This window comes from Zonotrichia leucophrys, chromosome 14 (genome assembly GCF_028769735.1).
Source record: "Zonotrichia leucophrys gambelii isolate GWCS_2022_RI chromosome 14, RI_Zleu_2.0, whole genome shotgun sequence".
Taxonomy (NCBI): Eukaryota; Metazoa; Chordata; class Aves; order Passeriformes; family Passerellidae; genus Zonotrichia; species Zonotrichia leucophrys.
This window is the reverse complement of record NC_088184.1, coordinates 2,053,700-2,073,876: the sequence shown is the minus strand read 5'-3', so window position 1 is coordinate 2,073,876 and position 20,177 is coordinate 2,053,700. Positions and strand designations below refer to the sequence as shown.

The window sequence follows — 20,177 nt, the reverse complement described above, 5'->3', positions numbered from 1 at the left end:
TTCTGACATCTGCAGTAAGAATTGGAAAGAAGGCAAACTTGCTTTTTCTGGGTTACTTCCTTGGCCCCAATTGTGCTGGAGAAAGGTTTGCCAGAGTCATAGGGAAGAGCTGTGGAAAGAAATAAGGGAAGTCAGGGTTCAAATCCTGGCAGAAAATTAAAGGTGGCAAATCAAATATTTGCCTGGACCTCAGAGCATTGTACAAAATCTGTATTTAATCCAGAAGGAAATAATGTAAAAAAGAAGTTCCCAGATTTCCATTTTGTGATGCCCTTCAAAACCATCCCTTTCCTCAGGCCCCAGTTCTTGTCCTGCACTTCAATCCCCCAGCCTTCCTTGTGGTGATGAACAAGAGGAACTTGAAGTGCTGGCTTAGAGTCACAGTTTGGGCTGAAAAACCCCTAAAGACCACCAAGTTCCAACCCCAACCACAGGCAGGGACACTTCCAGTGCATCACCTGTAATAACTTCTCACAGCAAAGATGAGGCAAACAATTCCTCTCTTCAGGAGATTGCCTTGAATAACCTCAGGTTTGCTATTGGGTAAACACAAGCAGGTGCTGCCAGCATCTCTCCCCCAGGGCAGGTAACCAGGAGATGAATTCCCAAAATAGGTAACCAGGAGATGGATCTCAGGGCAGATAACCAAGGGATTGATTTCCAGAGCAGGTAACCAGGAGATGGATTCCAGGGATGTGGTGGTTTGCAGGGGTCCCAGGATCAGGGAAGAGACAAGAATCTGACTCTATGTTTCAGAAGGCTTATTTATTATTTTATTATATATATTATATTAAAACTATACTAAAATAATAGAAGGAAGGATTTCATCAGAAGGCTTGAAAGGAAAGAAGTGGAATGATAACAAAGGCTTGAGAGTCTCAGAGAGTCCAAGCCAGCTGACTGTGATTGGCCATTAATCAGAAACAACCACATGCGACCAATCACAGATGCACCTGTTGCATTCCACAGCAGCAGATAATCAATGTTTACATTCTGTTCCTGAGGCCTCTCAGCTTCTCAGGAGAAAAAATCCTAAGGAAAGGATTTTTCATAAAATGTGTCTGCGACACCAGACAGGTAACCAGGAGATGGATCCCAGGACAGGTAACCAGGTGGTTCCTCTGTTGAAGTCTGCCTCTGACAGATCCGAAAAGAGCCCTTAAGTGGAGTGAATGACTTTGGGGTGGGTTATTCCATGTTTTATTCACACAAGTGTTTGTTTCCACAGAAAAGCTGCCTTCCTCCTACACTTCAGAGCCTGGCGAGGTGCCCCCAGTGCTGGCATTAGGCGTGAGAGGCCCCAGAGCCCAGGGATCCTGCAGGACATCACCCGAGGCTGTGGCAGGGCGGAGCCTGTCGTGTCCCTGCCCCTGGCCAGCCGGGTGCACCGGGAGCTGTGCCTGTGGTTCGGAGGGAGAGCTGCTGGAATGCTGCCCCCGCCTGCCAGGTGATGGCCCAGGACGGTTTGGAGGTGTTGTTGCACAGGCAGTGAGCCCTGCAGGCAGGCAGGCACTCAGAGATCTGTGTCCTGGGTCCTGAGGCAGGCAGGCACTCAGAGATCTGGGTCCTGAGGCAGGCAGGCACTCAGAGATCTGTGTCCTGGGTCCTGCAGCACGGGGGTGCAGGGGGAGCAATCCCTCCACTTGTGCGTTTCCAAGCCAGTTGAGCAATCTGCAGAAATCCTTCTCTCTTCTGCAGCAGATCACAGAACCATGGAATATCCTGGGTGGGAAAGGTCCCACAGGGATCATCCAGCCCAGCTCCTGGCCCTGCACAGACACCCCAACAATCCCACCCTGGGCATCCCTGTCCAAGCTCTCCTGGAGCTCTGGCAGCCCCGGGGCTGTGCCCATTCCCTGGGGAGCCTGGGCAGTGCCAGCACCTCTGGGGATGAACCTTTCCTGATCTCCAACCTAAACCTGCCCTGGCACAGCTCCAGCTCCTACATGTGTCAGGTGTGGGACAGTTGCAGTTGCTTCCCATTCCCTGCTCCCTGGTATCCAGGCCCCTAATTCACACTCTTGCTGCATGATTTGGACACCTGGTGCTGGAGAAGAGCTGCAAGGCTGTGCCAGTAGTGACCCTCTCCTAGGAAACCTCTGGCTTTGCCCTGTTTATCAACTGATAAAGGGATTCAGTAGGAACAGGTTCTTTGGAGGATGATGGGAGAAGTGTGTGAAAATGAAGGGTGGCTTATAACCTTGAACTGCATGAGAAACTCTGCTGCAGAAGGCTCAGACTTGCAGGTTCTGAAGAGGTTTTTAGGGATGCTGCCTGTTCTGGGGGCAGGGTGGCACAGTCAGAGGCAGCAGGCTGGAGGTGAGATGCTCTGCTCTGCTGTCAGTGCTTTCTGTGAGTGGCAAAGCTGAGCCATGTGGAATTAACCTGTGGATTGCTGTGCAGGATTATGTGTCAGAGTTCAGCTCTGCTCTCAGCCACAACCAGTGACTCTCACCATTTTTATGTTTAAGATGTCAAAAAAAAAATCAATTTGGTCAAATTTCATTCTCTTTATTTGTTTATTTTCCTCAGGGATGCATTTTCCTCTTACAAAGATGATAAATTCTGCTCCTCTGGTATAACTCAGTCCGGAGCAGTGTTACCTCCTAAATAATGCACTTGTCTTTCTCCTAATGCTGGTAATTTGGTCTGTTGGGAGACAGGAATACAAAAACTGCAGCTCAGATTGCCCTTTTCAGATTAGACTTGCAAATGCTCCAGGCTCCTGGGAGTGAGCAAGCAGGATGTGTTCCAGCCAGCTCCGTGCTGGTGGCAGGGGATGAGGCAGGTTTGCCTGAGCAGCCTGAGCTCACAGTCCCAGCCCAAACTGTTCCCAGACAGTCCCTGGCTTTCAAGCACACCTTCTGTTCACCCTGCCCTGATTGGGTCCTTTTGGATGTGCAGGAATGTTGTGGAAGTTTCTCTGGCAGGAACATCCCTGCCAGACTGGATCATGCTTGTTGCCTAACACGAACCCTTCAAACTGGTTAAACTCAGCCTAAAGAGCCCAAAGTGAATAGCAACTAGGATGTGTCTGTGGGTGGGAAAAGCTCTGCTAGTGCAGCCTGACATATTTCTTGATTCCCAGATTTCTTTGCCAAGCTGACTACTTTGCATTAGCTACTTTTAATTGAACACAGGGAGCCTCAGGGGGAGTAATATGAAAAGATGTTCAGTCAGAGAGACCTTGATGCAGCTCATGTCACGGACAAGGGATTGAAATGGCTTTTCCAGTAAAGCAGTTTTACCAGAGAAGCTTCTGTGGCCTTGGATTTGTCACAGAAAGTAGGTTTGAGTCAGAACCTTTTAATATTTTTCATTTAATATTTATCATTTTTTCTGCAGCTCTCAGAGACCTTCCCCAGCTGGGGCAGGAGCAGATAAAGAAAAAGTTGACCTCCAGGGCTTGATGCTGCCTCGACCTCCAGCCATGCTTGTCTCAACTACCAAAGGTCAGTGCTAGGAAATGAAATTTGAGGGTTTACAGTTCTCCTTCACTGATAACATCACTTTACTCCAGCCCAGCTAAGGCAGTTCTGCCTCTGCATTGCTCAGGGCTGTGACCTGGCCAGTTGTGGAGGCAGGAATGAATTTCTAGTGGGACACTGTTGCCTGGAATGAAGCACAGAAGTGGCACCACCTCATCCTCCTCATGGGAGCAGCTGCTGGAGTCCTGGGGGCTGCTTGGATTTCACTGAAGGGGGGAAAAAGAAACAAAAAACACTTCACAGGAAATCTCTGCACAAAGAAAGAAGAGCTGACAGAGTCCTTAAACTGCTGGTTCACTGATCAGAGATCATCTGAATATTATAATCAGGGCAATTAAAAGGTTAAGGCTTTGTTTAGGGCAGGACTGACCACAGTCAGAGAGGAGAGCATTTTATGGGATTAATATCAATGGGTTATCACCTCACATCCCCATTTTCCCTTTGTAGGAGCAGTGTTCAGCCCCTGAATTTGGACCTAAGCAGCAGCAAACCTAACCAGCAATATCCAGGGGACACTGCCAAGGCTAAAAGGTGTTGGGCTCCTGCTGGAAAGACCAACATCCCCTGGAGAGGGCCTGGCACAGCCCATCTGGGGGGCAGGGGGCTTTTGGACAATGCTCCTGGCTGGTTCCTGCTGGCCCATTTGAAGAGGGAATTTCATTCACAGGAATGAAGGGAGAGCAGAGGGGAGCAGAAGTTCAGCAGCTCTCAGGGAGGAGATGGCAGAGGGAAAGCAGGACTGGAGTGACAGGGAAAGAAGGCTTGGGGAATTACATTGTCAAAGAAAAGAATCCATGAGAAAAGGATGGAAGCATAAGGCAAAAAGATGAAAAAGGAGTAGAAGAGAAGGAAAATAGAGAAGGGAGAAAGGAAAAAACCAATTTTGAGCCAGTTTTTCATCTTTTGGCTCATGTTAACTCAGGTAGTTTGGCAGGCAGCCCTTGGCTCTGTTATTTGGGATTGGGATTGATGGCAGCTGGTGGCTACTGATGGAATGAGTCACATTTGCTGCCTCCCCTTCCTTTTATGGCCCTTAATGATTCACATTTGCTGTGGGCTGCTGAGTTCCACCACACCACGTTCCATCTGCATGGAGCCTCAGAAGTCACTGTCAAGCTCTGCTCCTCAGATAACTCTGCTCTGGCAAGAGGAGCTGAAACTCTGCTCTGGGAGCAGACACCCTTGGGGTTTTCAGGAAAAGAAACATTCAGTGATTCCTTCCCTGTGGTCTCCAGCAGCTCCTCTTGGAGCAGGAATATTTACCCATGCAGAGCAGAGGTATTGCAGCTAGGCAGACCTGCCCCTTCTCAGTAATCAGAGTTTTGGTGACCCAAGCAGATATTCTTGTTGATTTGGGATATGTGTGTGCAAAAAAATGGTTTTTAAAGTGTTATCAACTGGAGTGGAACCAAAATCTTCCCACCAGCAATCTTAGGTTTTGACAGCTCCCATATCATGAATATGGTTAAAATCCAGTGTTAAAGCCATAAAGCCAAACAGAGATTTTAGGCAAAGAACCATCCTGCCTGTCCCATCTTTAGTGATAAATACAAGGTTTTGGTGCTGTTGCTTTGAACAACCAGGCTGAGCCTTGACAGGACAGATATCCATATCACAAAATTTAGAATAAAAATAAATATTCACTGTCCTACCCTCAGAATCAACTGGGACACAATGAAAAATCCTCCAATCTCAATAAATCTATTGGTTAAAGCTATGAGAAATTACTGAGGCAGCATAGAGGAAACCCATGTAAAAATGGTCTCAGAGCTCACTCTTGGCAGCTTCTGGAGATCTGAATATACATTGTGAGGGATAAAAAGCTGTGTTAGAACTGAGAAAGTGTAGTAATGGAGGTCATGGTAAAAACAGGGAGCTCAGGCAGGTCAGAGGCTTCAGGGAAAAGTTTTGAGCTTGTCTCACACTTTTTAAGATGTGGGGGGCTGCTCAGGAGGCCTTGGAGGCTTCTCCTGAGCTTGCTCAAGATTGGCAGGGAGCCTGGGATTCAACTTGAAGAACAGGAGTCTAAAAACCCAAAGTTCTAACCCAAGGTGAATTCCAGTTGTGTCTACAATCATTTGTACTGGGATGAGGGACTCAGGGAGAGCTCGAGCAGCCAGAGCTGCTGGGAGAGGATCAGGTGGGACAGGGCAGGCTGGTACCATTGCCATGGTGTCCAAGGAACCTGGGAGGCCCCAGAGGGTACCAAACCAAAGGTGAGAGCACAGGTGGTCCAGAGCTTCAGGAGCTTGTGTCTGGGATGAAGATTAAAGGCAGGAACAAAGGAGGGACAACGGGAAGGAGTAGGGGGTGCTGGGCAGGATTGCTGAGACCACCAGTAACAGCAGAGAGCAATGAGAGCACAGAGGAGTGGCCAGAGCTGCTTCATGCTCTTTGGAGTGGACAAATGGAGCAAGAATAAGTAGTTCTTGTTGCCCTGTTTGGTCACTCAGAGCGTGGCCAGGCCTGCAAGGCTCAGTCCTGCCCTGAGTGCTGGGGGCTGCACAGGGACAGCTCCCACAGCCCAGCCAGCACCAACACCAACACACTGCCTGTGAGCAGCTCCCAGACCTGGGGAGACAGCCTGGCTCGTCTCATGATGATTCACAAAGATATTACTGATGATGCCATAAGCTTTCCCACTCTGGGCTGGCCTTGGATTGCAGTCATGATGAGCTGGATGCAGCAAACAAACCATAAAACACTGCTCAGGATGCAGCTGTTTGCTTCAAGGTGGAGGCAGCTGCTCTGAGAGCCGCCTTGCACTGATACCACAGCTCCTGTGACAATAATACGCTGTTTTTCTTGCCCTTTCTTTGATCTAGGGGACATCATTCTGCTGGTGTCACCTGTGGTGCCTCCGTGTGCCTTTGGGGCCGTGCTTTCCGCCTGTGCCCGCCGGGGCTTTGTGCTGCAAGGACTGCGGCAGCTGCAGCTCTCAGCACAGCAGGGCCTCGTGCTGGGCATGGCAGCAGGGCAGGTACTGTGCCCTCCGTGCCCTGCCTCACCCCTTGCCCTGCAGCTGATGGTGCCAGCACTCCTCCAGTGAGTGCTGCAGGACACCCATTCCCTCTTTCCCAGCTCTCTGTGCTCCTGTGAGTGAGCTCTGGCTGCTTTCAGTGCTGGCTTTTTCCCTAGCAGGAAAACCCAACAAAGCCTTGGCCTCTCATGGAGGACAGGAGTGTAAATTCATCATCCTGCTCCTACTAAAACAAATGTGAATTTTGCCACTGGTGTCAGAATAATCAGGAGCTGGCAGTAGCCCCATGAACCAAATACTGATGTGCAAAGGTGGTTCAGGAGAAGAGTCTTCACTATCAGACTGATATTTGGTGATGTGCTTCACAGTCCCTCTGGGCCTTACAGCATGAAGTCCCCTACTTCAGTGCTCAAAAAGAGCTTTCAAAACTAACTTTTTTTTTGCTTTGGAGCTCTGCCTTACATGGTGATAGGTTTGAAGGAAAGTGCACTTGGCATTTTGACAAGTCAGCCTAAGGAAACAGCAGTAATCACAAATGCAAGGTTGCAGTCAAACTTAACATATGCAAGAAGTCCAGTGCTGCCCTTGTTATATTATAAATCCCACAGGAATTATATGACACCTTCTCTCACAAAGGAATGGACCCCACACTTCAAATCATCATGCTGAGGCTATGTCAGTCAGGAAATGCATAATTTTGCAAATCAAACTCTACAAATTCCCTCTTTTCTGCTTGTTCTGTGATCAAGCCTAAGGAATAACAATGTCTCTGCCCATAATATTTTGTAGAATGAATGAAACCTATTTATGGAATACTATAGCCCAAATAGCCAGATATTTGGAGCATGTTGCTAAGTGACCATTAAGGAGTTAACAGCAGCAACCACAGCTCCAATGTGAATATCATCCCTTCATTTGAGACTCCAGATAATCTTAGAGTGACTTATGGTGCATCCACTTATGGTGGATGGTACCACCTATCAGCTGAATTACAACTGCTCTGGTTTTAGCCCAGCCCAGCTGCAGGGCAGGATGATTTTGTGTTAAGCCTCTTCCCTGAGTTTAAATTAAGTTTCTCTGTCTCAGGAAAAGATGACGCAGAGCACCCAGATATTGGAGTTCCTATGGCTCAGTGGTGAGCTGGATCTTGTTATGCCATTGTAATTTATCTATTTGCTTGAGCCCTATAGTAATTACATGTGGATTTAGCAGTCTAATCTGCCCTTCATTATTTCAGATTGCTGTCTTTTGCCCTGGCAAGAGCTCAGGCTCACCTGCTGGTGCTGCAGGAGGAGAAGTCCCCGGTGAGCCCCGCAGGCACTGCCTGGTGCTGCTGCTGAGGAGGGAGAATGCCACACATCACATCCCTGCCCTGCTGACAGGTAATGCCCTGCCCAGCAGCCTGCCAGGGAGGGTTTGCACTGCAGGGGGTTCCACATCAGCAGTGCAACCACAGCTGTGCAGTGCAGGGAATATTTATGGGGAATATCAAAGCCTGCTCACGTTGTTGTAGGAATCTCCAGACCAAGGTGTGAATCAGTCGCTGCTGCACATCCAACAGAGCTGCCTGGCCTTTGCCAGCTGTTTGATCTTTAGCTCTGGAGTCCTCTTGAACTTAAAATCACCAAGTAGTTCCTGGTGGAAGGGGCCTCAGAAGGTCTCTGATCCACCATCCTGCTCAGCAGAGCATCAGCAATGAATTCCCTCAGGATGCTCAGGGCTTTTTTTCTGTCAGGTCTTGAAAATCTGCAAGGGCAGAAATTCTCTGTGACCGTGTTCACAGGGGTCTGAGGATGAGGGAAGAGACAAGGATCTGACTCCATGTTTCAGAAGGCTTGATTTATTATTTTATGATATATATTATATTAAAACTATTCTAAAAGAATAGAAGAAAGGATTTCATCAGAAGGCTGGCTAAGAATAGAAAAAGAAGAATGATAACAAAAGCTTCTGTCTTAGACAGAGTCCAAGCCAGCTGTGATTGGCCATTAATTAGAAACAACCACATGAGACCAATCACAGATGCACCTGTTGCATTCCACAGCAGCAGATAATCAATGTTTACATTTTGTTCCTGAGGCCTCCCAGCTTCTCAGGAGGAAAAAATCCTAAGGAAAGGATTTGTCATAAAAGATGTCAGTGACAATTCTCCTGCATCCCCAGACCTTTGTTCCATCATTATGGGAAATGTTTTCCCTTTATGTGAGGTTGTAACCTCCTGTTTGGATTTGTGAGCCTTGTCCCTGGACACTTCAGAGCTGGGCCTGACTTTGGCATCTCACACCCAGTGCATGGAGGTGTTGTTGGGGCTGTCCTGCTCAGGGCCAGCAGTTGGATTTCAAGGATCCTTGTGGGTCCCTCCCAGCTCTTGCTGGGATTTTATGGCCTCAGTCACCTCCTCTCAGAAATTCTTTCTGCCCAGAGAGGTAGGGTGGCCAAAATGCAGCTGTGCCACTGAACCTGAGGGCAGCATGTGATCCTATCAACCTCAGCTTTGAGTCCTGCATCCTTGTGACCTCCAGGCACCCCAAAGTAACTCATTTTCTATGGAGGGACTGCCAAAACCCAGCCAAGTTGCTGCCTTAAATCTTCTTACTTGAGTTTCTGTTTTCTTAAGGATCAGTTGACATTGACCTGAAGTGGGGAAGATCAGAGGCAACAGCAGTGGTCAGGAGGGAACAGAAATTGTGCCCTGGCTCTTCCCCACTGTGGGTGACCCTTCCATTAGCACCATCCCACACAGCCCATGATGGAGACATTCATCCCCAGCCCAATTGCTTCCTTTAATTTATCCACAATAGGAAAGAACATTTAGAGGTTTGCGAAGGGGGGGAAACAATGACAATTCAAATAGTCCTGGGCTTTTTCTCTTGAGACTATCACAGAATGTTCTGAAAACATGTGCAGACACAGAGGATTAATCATGGCACAGTAATTACAGCCCCGTGTCACCTGCTGCCTCTGCACCCAGGGAAAGTTGCTCATTAAAAAGTGCAGTTTCTGCAGCTTCCCTCAGTGCCACAGATGATGTTTTGTGTTCATGTTTTGCACGGGGAAATTTCCACTAGAAATACATAAAATATTATCCCTCATGCTAGAGAACTCAGGGTTTTTCCCTTTGTTTGTGACAGATTTTGCACATGTCTCTTTCCATGCGTTCTGTGCTATTTTCATCAGTCCTGTACTGCAGAAAGACACCTTAGTCCATATTCCAGAGCCCTGGAGAGGGGAAGCTGAAATTCTTTCCCCACAAGCATTGGATTGGCATCTGGGAAGTGTAGAATAGCACCGAGATTGGAGTAGGGTAAATACCTCACTAAGAAATTCTGCATTTGTAATTAATATGAAAAGCAGTTTCCCCTTCAGGGCCTCGAATGCTGTTCAATTCTCAAAGCAAGTTAAAACTTGACAACTACTCCTGAAACAGAGCAGATAAATTGGTAGGATCTGTGTCCTGAGTCCAAACACCACACATTTTTGTCCAAGCTTTACTTTCTGCCGTGCCCTGAGTTTGAATAAACAACAGGCAATACTGCTGGGACAGTGATGACCCATTTTTGGTGCCTCATGCCTTTTGAATTTTGAGGAGCAGGTGATTGTCAGTGGTACATTTGACATCCAAGCTTTGCCATCAGCCTGTAGCACCAATAATCCATTTCCCATGCTCCACTACAGTGAATTTTTGACAGGCTTGTATGGTAGGAAGCAATCAAATGTGTACAAAGTAATTTAAAAAATAACAAGCCTTTAAAACTGTGGCCTGAAACATTATTACAGAAGGCTGAACTAATTGTTGTGGAAATGTACTGTATGCAACACCTTAATGCACTGCCTGTGCACGGCCCAGCTCTTTAGAGGGAGAATGGGAGCTGAGAGATTGTGGCTTTAAGCACTTAGTGTCTGTAAAAGTGGCGTGGAATGGGATATTTTCCAGCCTGGAAATCACAGGAGCAGAACATGATGTCTCTGTTCAGGTCTGTCACCCCAGCAATTCCTCCCTGCCCCCGTGGGGTGCAGGACTTTGGCCTCATTCCTGGAAGTGTGAGACGCCTTGAGGGCCTCCACGTGATCACTGGGCTCAGATCTGGGACTCTTCCTAGTGGACACCACCTTATTTAAGATATTTATTCAAGTTCAGGAGCTCTGTGGCAGCATCTGTGCAGTTGTTCCACGTTTCAGTTCCCAGCAGAGTTAGAAGGGGATAGAAACAACTGGGTGTGCTGAAAAAGCCAGAGAAAGCTGTGGTCCAGCCTCAGTTTTCAAGAGCTCCTTGCCCTTTTTTAAGTGGCCCATGTGATTTTGGGAAGAGGGGATGGTTCAGCTGAGTTTGGTGTCTCAGGTAAGCTCAGTCTGTAGCGGAGCTGTGACCAGTGACTGAAACAGCAGGGTGTTTTCATGTCAGGCTGAGCAGAGCTCAGCGTTGCTCACCTTTGCTGCTGTTCTGAGCACAGGGCTGATGGAGGAGCTGGCAGAGGCAGGCCCTGGCATTGGGCACAGCCTCCCCCCTGCAGCTGCTGGACAGGAGCCGTCGCTGTGCTTCCACGGGGCTCCGTACGCCGCGGCCGCGCTGCTCAGCCTGGGTACGTCAGGGGCTCCAGGGCCACACACCTGGGATGCTCTGGGCTGGGAGGGACCTCAAACCTCATCTGCTTGCTGGCCAAGAAGGCCAATGGCATCCTGGCCTGCATTAGTGTCTCAGTTTGGACAGACAGGTGTTTGCTAAGGAAGGCAGCAGCCTCCCCTGAAATGGAGAATGTGAACCCTCCCCACCCCTCTGAATTGCTAGAAATTTTAAATTAAGGGGCTCTCAGGCAAAAAATATGGGAGGAGGAAATAAGAGTTCTTTAGTAGGGAAGAAAATAAGAAGATGAAATAAACACTGCAGTAAACTAAAACAACACTGACAGAGTCAGAACCCAACCTGACACCCTGTGGGTCAGGGTGTTGGCAGCAGTCCCATTGGAATTGTGGCTCAGCCCTCCTGCAGTGTCAGGGCTGGTTCTGTTGGAGCAGGATCTTGTAGAAAAGGGTGCAGTCTTCCTGTGAAGATCCAGTGGAAGAAGAGGCAGCTGCTGTTCCTTTGGGAAATCCAGTGGAGAGCCATGCAGTTATTCCAGGATCTCCAGATTATATCTGGGTAGCAATGCTTGGCTCCTCCCTCTGGGCTCACATCTCCCAATGGGATGCTGTAGTTCTTATCAGCCATGCAGTGACATTCAATAGCTGTTATCAGCAATGTCCCCTCCTGAGGGAGGAGCAATTGTGATCACTCAGAGAGAGATAAGGCAAAACTGCCCACTTGACAAAAGACAGCTGCCACACAGATGGTGATAGAATACATCTTGCCTTGCAACCTGGAACAATTAGGAATGGTGTGGCCAGCAGGAGCAGGGAGCTCATTCTGCCCCTGAACTCAGCACTGGTGACACCTCATGTTGAATACTGTGTCCAGTTCTGGGCCCCTCAATTTAGAACATCGTTGAGATGCTTGAGCACATCCAGAGGAGGCAACAAGGCTGGTGAGGGGCTGGGAACACAAACCCTGTGAGGAACGTTTGAAGGAGCTGGGGTTGTTCAGCCTGGAGAAAAGGAGGCTCAGGGGTGACCTTATTGCTCTCTGCACCTTCCTGAAGGGAGGCTGCACACAGCTGGGGTTGGTCTCTGACAGAACCAGAGCACTCAGTCTCCAGCTACCTCAGGGAAGGTACAGGTTGGATATTAGGAAGAAATTTTTCACCAAAAGAATAATAAAGCACTGGAATGCTCTTCCCAGGGAGGTGGTAGAATCCCCACCTCTGGATGTGTTTAAAAAAGACTGGACATGGCACTTGGTGCTACAGTCTGGTTGAGGTGTGAGGGCACAGGCTGGACTCAATGATCTTAGAGGTCCCTTCCAACCTCATCATTCTGTGATTCTGTGATTTCATTCCACAGGCAGGGACACCTGCCACTATCCCAGGTTGCTGCAAGCCCTGTCCAACCTGGCCTTGGACAGTTGCAGGGATGGAGCAGCCACACTAACAGGGGATTTTCCTGGATAAAACCATTGGGAATCTGCTGTTTGTCTGTAGATTCTCATTTACTGTTCTGTGTGGTGGTGTTTGAGGGTCCCCAGGACGAGGGAAGAAATGAGAATCTTGACTCCATATTTCAGAAGGCTGATTTATTATTTTATTATATATATTATGTTAAAAATGCTATCCTAAAACTATACTAAAGAAAGAGAGAGGAGACATCAGAAGGCTAGAAAAGAATGATAATAAAATCTTGTGACTGCTCACAGCCTCAACACAGCTGGACCTGTGATTGGTCATTAAGTAAAAACGATTCACATGAGACCAATCAAAGATGCACCTGTTGTTAAACCATCTCCAGACCACATTCCACAGCCATCAGATAATTATTGTTTACATTTCCTTTCTGAGGCCTCTCAGCTTCTCAGGAGAAAAATCCTAGCAAAAGGATTTTCATAAAATGTCAGTGACAGTTCTGCTGCCAGTCAATCACAGTAATTCTCATGGAAGAATCAATGGAAATCAAAGTGAAAATACCTTTGTAAAGTAAGTTAAAAGATACATGCAAAAAGAAATTATTGAAACATGACACAGTAACGTCCAATTAAGCCTTAATTCAGATAATTAGAAGGTTAACAGCCAATCAATACGTATTTATTGCCATAGTTTCAAGAGAAGTCAAAATATTAAAATGAGATAAATTGTTGGTTGTGTGTAGAACTGGAATGTGCTGAAGTGATAAACGCTGGCAGCTGTAGTTCTGTAGGTGCAGGAAAGGCACTTTCCAATTTCATTTTACTCAGATATTCTAAATTTCAGTTTGTACAGTTGTATTCACTTTGGTAACCCATTCATTCAAAGCTGGGAGATTGATAGGATTTCAAACAGCAAGGAAATGGGTTTTCTGTTCTTAATCTATGACTCACATGGGTGAGTCTTAAACCTCCTAGTTCTGTAAAAAAGATTCCCATGTTTATTTCACTAACTACATGTTGGGAGTTTTTATGGGTTCAGCAAGTTAACTTAGTTTAATTTAATTTAATTATTTGAAAATTTGAATGCCAGGACTTTGAATTAAAACATATTGCTCTCCAAAACCAAAGTGACTCTAAATCCTAAGGAAAAATGAAAATTAAATGCATGTCATTCACAATTCTCTAGCATTGTGAAATGTTATGATGTGGGAATAAGTAAGTAAATAAATGTTTATTGCTTACATAATCATGTAGTGAATCAGTCTGGAAAAAACAGGGATTTCTGATGGGCCAGGGATTCTCCAGGCCGTGCTGTTCCCACCACGACTGTGCATAGAAGCACAGAGTTACAGCAGTCCCCAAATTAGCTCCCACTTGTGTGCCCTGCAATGTCCTAGAAAGCAAAATCAAGTATTGATTTAATGTGAAGTCAGTCATTAGTTATCAACCCAAAACTGGTGCCTTAAATCATTTTGGTGTAGATCTTTCAGCTCTGCCTAATGGTGTGAATAAGGATATCAAAATTACAAGGAATGTATTTGCTTTACATGGCAAAATGTAATTCCAGGGAAGGACTGGGACTAATTAGAGGGGCTTTGCTGTGTTAATATTCCTCCTTCAGGAGATTTTCCTGAGCTGCAGTGTGAGGAGGCAGTGAAATGCTGATTGGGATTTATACAATTCCTTCACAGCAGAAAGCCTGAGCTGTGTTTTCATGGGGTAACAGTTTTATTTTGATGCTCTCCCTGGGCAGGAGGAAACCTCAGCGTGGTGCCAGAGCCCCATCCCATCCCTCTGGATTTCCTGAGCCACCGAGCTTTCGCTGCTGAGCCCGGCATGGAGCAGGTGGTGATGCTGACCCTGGTGGGGATGAAGGCTCTGAAGAGTGCTGGGCAGCTCCTCCAGCAGATCCTGCTGCCCCCCCCCAGGGATCAGCCTCAGAGTGCAGGTAACCCAGCTTGGAGACCTTGGGCTACCCTGAGTAGCTCTTTTTAGCACGGCAGGAACATCATGGAAAATGTGGTGAAGGGGCCTCAGAAAGAATGGGTTTCTTTGTTACCCCACTAGAGAGCTGGAGAATTTCTCTTGGTTTGTTATGGGCAGTCACAAACAGCTCAGGTGGGCATAATTGGCTACAGAGAGCATCAAATGAGTTCCAAGTAGAGCTTTTATGTAACACAGAGCACTGTGTCCCTCCCTGAGCAGGGGGAGGTAAGGCTGGGCTGGAAGTGGGGCAGGAATTTGGCAGTGCCAGCTCTGTTCTGTGACTGCAGTGACAGCCCTGGTGAGCAGAACCAAGGCCCCTCACGCTCTGGTTCCCCCAAGGGAGGAGCAGCGAGGCTGTCCCCACACTGCTGCTCACATGTGCATGAAAAGGGCTGTCAGGCCCTAGGCAGGACAGGGATTTATGTAATTTCATGTGCAGGTTGCACTGAAGTGTGATAACACAGGAGCTGTAGGCACAAAGGGCTTGAGTCTGCCTGTCTTACACTGTGTTGTACCTGACTCTCCCAAAACTGAGTTGAAATACTGCTTGAATTCCTATGAAGTTCTGTATCTGAGATCTGAGCCAACAGAAACTTCCAGCACTCATGGATTGACCCCTAAATACTTTCCTACATAGTCAGAAGACAACTTTACAACCCCAACAACATTGAAACCACTTTAGAGACAAGTCAGCATTCTGCTGTAGTTTGTTATTCTGCTAAACATTGCTTAAAGTGTTATGAGAGGTGCTAAAGGATCCATAATTATGGATTATGCTGTGCCAAGCCACATTGTTATCAGTGTACTCTCAGTGATTCCCTTTCCACTCTCCTCCATTAGCTGTGCTCTCTAATCAAATCATGGCACTTGCTCCCTGTGGCTCCCTGTTGATTTCCCAGATAGCCATTTTTTTGTTCTCCACTGTAATGGCATTTCTTAGAATTTGCATCTCATGGGTTTTCCCAGTATATTCCTGTATTTTCATTACAGTCCATTCTGGATGAAACAGAAGTCAGAACAGCATTGGAACTTGTGCAGGGAAAAACCCCATGTGAAATAAAATGTTTGTGTCCAAAAGAAAGCACGACTTCTATGAAACACAAACTGCTGCCTGGTGCTAAAAACATTTTTCTTGATTCAGGACTCGAGCTGCTGGGCCTGAAGTGGCTGCCCCACCTGACTGGGCGCCAGGCCAGGGAGGTGACCCCTTTTGAGGCTGGGGACACTCAGTGGCAGAGCAGCCTGGGCACGCTGACGTCCAGCCCTGTGCTGGTGTGCGCGCTCCGCGGCATCGACGCCTTCCTGGCCCTGGGAGCTGCCCTGCAGGGATGGACACAGAGCAGGGACAGGCTCTGCACAGGGGACAGCCTCCCACAGGCACTCATGGCCCTCACACCAGAGGTGACCTTCAGACAAGCCATCCTCTTCTTCACAGAGGCAGATTTGGTCACTGGTAAGGCACGGTTTTAGTGTGTGTGTTCTCCTATAGGGGGTGTGGGAGTTGATTGAGCTTGGACAAAGGAATTCAGTGCTGGGGTCTTTTTCAGGCACAGGAGAATGTAATAATGTGGGGTAAATTCTGTGCTTGGCTGAATTAAGATGAGGCAGTGAACCCAGCAGGAGCCAGTGAGGTCACCTACAAGGTGGCTTTTTTAATTAATGTGGCTGTGCTTGGCCTGGTGCCCTTTCTGATGATCTTGAGGTACTCCATAAGTACTAATTACATATCAGAGCAATTGGCAGGATCAGTAAATAATACCATGCATTTTAAACCCTTTCTGTAAGAGAAACTGAAGAACAGAGCCCAAGAGCTCTCACACCTAAATGTGGGCCCCTAATTGTGGTGCCAGACTTGCAGCTTGATGCCTCAGCCTTGCCCTGTGCTCAAGGAGATTGAAGGTGTGACCAGTCTGTAAGAAAACAGATTTCTTGAGAATTTCTTTTTATCCTGGAGGAGAATGAAGAGAGGAATGGAGACCTTTGCTGTCAAAAGCTTCTCAGGGTTCAGTGATGTGTGCCAGCATCGATCTTTCAGCACAGTAAATTTGATAGTTTCCTCCTGTAGCAGGAAATGTATAGCCATGCCTCTTAAAACTAAATCACTGTGCAGACTGTGGGGTTATTGATACTGGATGGTTTAGAGCAGCAGAATACAAGCTCCCACTGTTTTCTTTTAATGTGAAATATTCAGAGAAGAATTGGGGCTGCCTGACTCCTCTCACCCAGAGAGAAACAGTTCTGAGCCCTGACAGTTTCTGGCAGGGAGCTGGAACAAGATGGTCCCTTCCAACCCAAGCCATTGTGGGATTTTATGATTACTCAGAGGCAGAGAGAAATCAAAGACTGTGGTAACACCATGTATCAGCTGAAGGGGAGTGATGCAGTCCCATAAGTGCATTCGTGCTTTGAATTTACAGCCCTTCCTTTATCTTTCCTTGGGGAAGAAAAGTCCTTTGTCATCAACACAAACTTAGCCACTTGTGTCAAACCCACTGTGTCTGTGTAGTGTGCAATAACAAATTTGCTTTGCTGAATGCTATGAAGAAAGATTTGTCTGGGAAAAGATCCTGGGTTTAGGCTCTCACAGCAAGTTTGATTTGTCAGTGAACTCTGGGGGTGTTCTCTGTGAGACTGGGGAGCAAGAAGAGGAGCCTTCAGGAGAGAAGGCATCAGACATCCCCAAGTGGTGCCTAAGACTCCAAAGAGTTCATGCACTGCAGCCCTTAATTAAAGTTATCTTGAGATGGAAAGGCAGGATACGAGGAAAGCAGAGCTGTGAGCTCAGATTATTGAGGGAGGTTGTAATGGCAGTGCCAGCCTTTTGCACCAAAGCCACTGTGAGCAACAAAAGAGCAAAACTTTTGTTTTGTTAGGCCAAACTTCAGCATCCTGCACTGTCTCTTTAATAAGGTAATTTCATTTTTTCTTTGTGTTTTTATTGTTGTGAGAGAAATGGAGAGACCTCCCTGCTCAAGAACAATATTTTGTACCAGGCTGAACATCTGCCCTGCTAAATAAAACTTTTGCCATCCTCCTGCCCCAGACATGGAAGGTTTCCCATCTTGAATCCATAAAAATTCCTGTCCTTCCTTCTCCAGATGCAGAGCACCGCCCTGCTGGGAAATTCCTGCCACCACCTGGCAGGAGCTCCAGGACTGAAGGGAAGACCACAGGTAAGCACCAGCTGCCTCTTGAAAAAAAATAAAAATTATTTTAGACTCTTAAATAGATTGAAGAAAACTGTGTGTTCTCTGTCAGAGCCATTGAAATGGGATTAGTAAACCTTTGGTTAGACATCCTCATGCCAGGCAGTTGGGGAGCAAAGGCCAGCTGGGTCCCCTGGTGCTGGGGGAAGGTGTGAGTATTGTCACATTTCCTCTCCACAGTCCTGAGAACCACCTGCTGACCTGCATGGTCAGCTGGAAAAGTAATTAATGTCAGCTCTTTAGTAGCTTGTTTCAGGTGTAGAGCCCAGAAATTATGATTTTCAGGATGTTTTAGAGAGGTGAAATCAGAGCAGAAGTTGCATTTCATTATCTCTCTGTCATTTACATCCCAGCGCTGCCCAGGTGTCCATGGCATTCACAGATCCTGAAAGTCCTTTCAGGTAACCCCAGCACTAAGGAAAAAAGCTGCTGCTGGGAGGATGAGCTAAAAAGTTATGAGACAAGGCAAGGACCTCAGGGCTGGTTCCACTTGTTATTTGTGCTCTTGTTATTGCAACAAACAATAACAATGTGGACAACAAAAACAACAAAAACAAACAATGTGGAAAGAGAAAGAGGGCTCATTAGGAAAAAAAAAACTCTTTGGCTAAATACCTTCCAGATACATAACTATGGAAAGTAGATAGACGTGGATTTTGGACAGTAGTACAAAAAAAAAAAAAAAAGAAGGTAATTCTGTTTTGACAAACAGATTTTAGTTTTTTCCTTATCTACCTTGCATGTTACAGTAGCTAAACTTGCCAGTCACTGGAAAATGAAGTCTTTTATCAGTCTGATGCAGGATTCCCCTCACTGTGCCCTAGATCTTGATAACTTCTCAATTCTCATGTGCCTGAAGTGCCTTGATTGTGCTCATCTCCAGGTCACTGCAGGTTTTACATTAGACTGAAGGCAACATTTCTGTGTTGGCTTTTGTCCTAAGTTCTGATTCCCCAGGCTCCTTTCATCCTTCTCTGCTCTCCTGGAGAACCAGTGGAGCAGCCACTCCTGGCTGCCTGGGGAAGTGCCAGGGAGGTTTTATCAGCAGCACTCAGGATCCACAGCACCCCTTTGTTTCTGAGAGAACATCAAACAAAACACCAGAAACAGGGCAGCGTCTGAGCTGACTGTGGAGTATTAGGAGCACAGATAGGTTTAAAACCACTGTTAACCACTCCCTGAAATCCCAGAAATGGTAACCAAGATCCAACATGATTTAGTGTCACTGTCATATTTACTAAAAAATCCCTTTGCCAGGATTTCTTCTCCTGGGAAGCTGAGAAGCCTCAGAGAAAAATGAAAACAATAATTATCTGATTGCTTCTCCTGTGTTTTGCTGCTTTGGAATGTGATTTGGACATTGTTTACCAGCTGGTCATTGTTTGATTGGTTTCATGTGAATTGTTTTAACTTAATGACCAATCACCATCACCTGTGTTGGACTCTGAGGAGTCAGTCTTGAGTTTTTCATTGTCATTCTTGTTAAGCCTTCTGTCTGTATCCTTTCTCTTTCTTTAGTATAGTATTCTTTAATATAATATAATGTAATATAATATAATAATAAATCAGCCTTCTGAGAGCATGGAGTCAGATTCCTCATCTCTCACCTCGTCCTGGGGACCCCTGCAAACTCAGCAGTTTAGGACCTGCAGCCCTGCTCAGCCTGTGCTCCTGGGATTACCAGAGAAGGGGGAAATGTGACCCCTCCCAGGGTGTCCCAGGACATCTGAAATCAATCCATCCATGTCCCAGGGTAACACCCTAAAATATCAATATCAGTGTGTAATATTGGCTGCTTTATGCAGAGATGATAGCACAATTGTCAGATTGTCTCAGAGCACACCAAACTCACTCAAATCTGCTTCTCTCCTGCAGTGGGTGAGAGCTGGAGGTGCCGAGCAGAATCCCTGTTCTCCTTCCTGCAAGCAGGTGAGAGAAGAGCAAATGGAAAAATGTCCTTTGACAAGGACTTGGTGGAACTAAATCATCTGAATGCATCAACCCAAAATAAGCAAAAAAGGGATTAAACCAACATTTTCCTTAGGCTGGAATCCAGCCTGATGCACTCCGAGCATGCCAGATGTGGTATCTGCTTGTCTTGAGTTCCCACTTATTTGAAGTCACACCTATCTGAACTATTATCTATAAATAGCATATAAACTAAACTCTATTTTTACAGTTAGGCTATGAAATCAAAACCTATTTAATAATTTTTGGGGAGGCAAAAAGGAAAGTATTTTGAAGAATGGATCTAAAAATATTACAAAGTAGAGAAACGTAATAAAGACCAGAAAAGGCTCTGAGCAGCCAGAAGTGGAAATCAGGCAGGTTTGAACATTGCCAAACAGGTCCCTCTGCTCATTCATGATCAGCAGAGATTGTTCCATTGGTAATTAGTGGTATTTTCTCTAGTTCTTGTTACTTGTAATTGCTGAGGAGAGAAAGCCAGCTCTGGGTGACAAGGTGTCTGACCAAACCAGGCTGGCAATCCTCCTGAAGTGTCTAAAATCCCTAAATATGCAGCAGGT

General features: G+C 46.6%; 1 protein-coding gene across 1 annotated transcript in view; it reads left to right on the top strand.

Annotated features, from left to right (window-relative positions):
- The window catches only part of DNAAF8 (dynein axonemal assembly factor 8), a 103,579-nt gene that overhangs the window by 52,661 nt on the left and 30,741 nt on the right, over nucleotides 1-20,177 (top strand). Inside the window, 10 exon segments of the mRNA XM_064726304.1 lie at nucleotides 1,229-1,306; nucleotides 1,309-1,447; nucleotides 3,346-3,452; nucleotides 6,314-6,468; nucleotides 7,706-7,850; nucleotides 10,920-11,048; nucleotides 14,211-14,405; nucleotides 15,585-15,896; nucleotides 17,542-17,616; nucleotides 19,525-19,578. Of these exon segments, the coding sequence (XP_064582374.1) occupies nucleotides 1,229-1,306; nucleotides 1,309-1,447; nucleotides 3,346-3,452; nucleotides 6,314-6,468; nucleotides 7,706-7,850; nucleotides 10,920-11,048; nucleotides 14,211-14,405; nucleotides 15,585-15,896; nucleotides 17,542-17,616; nucleotides 19,525-19,578 (1,389 nt within the window).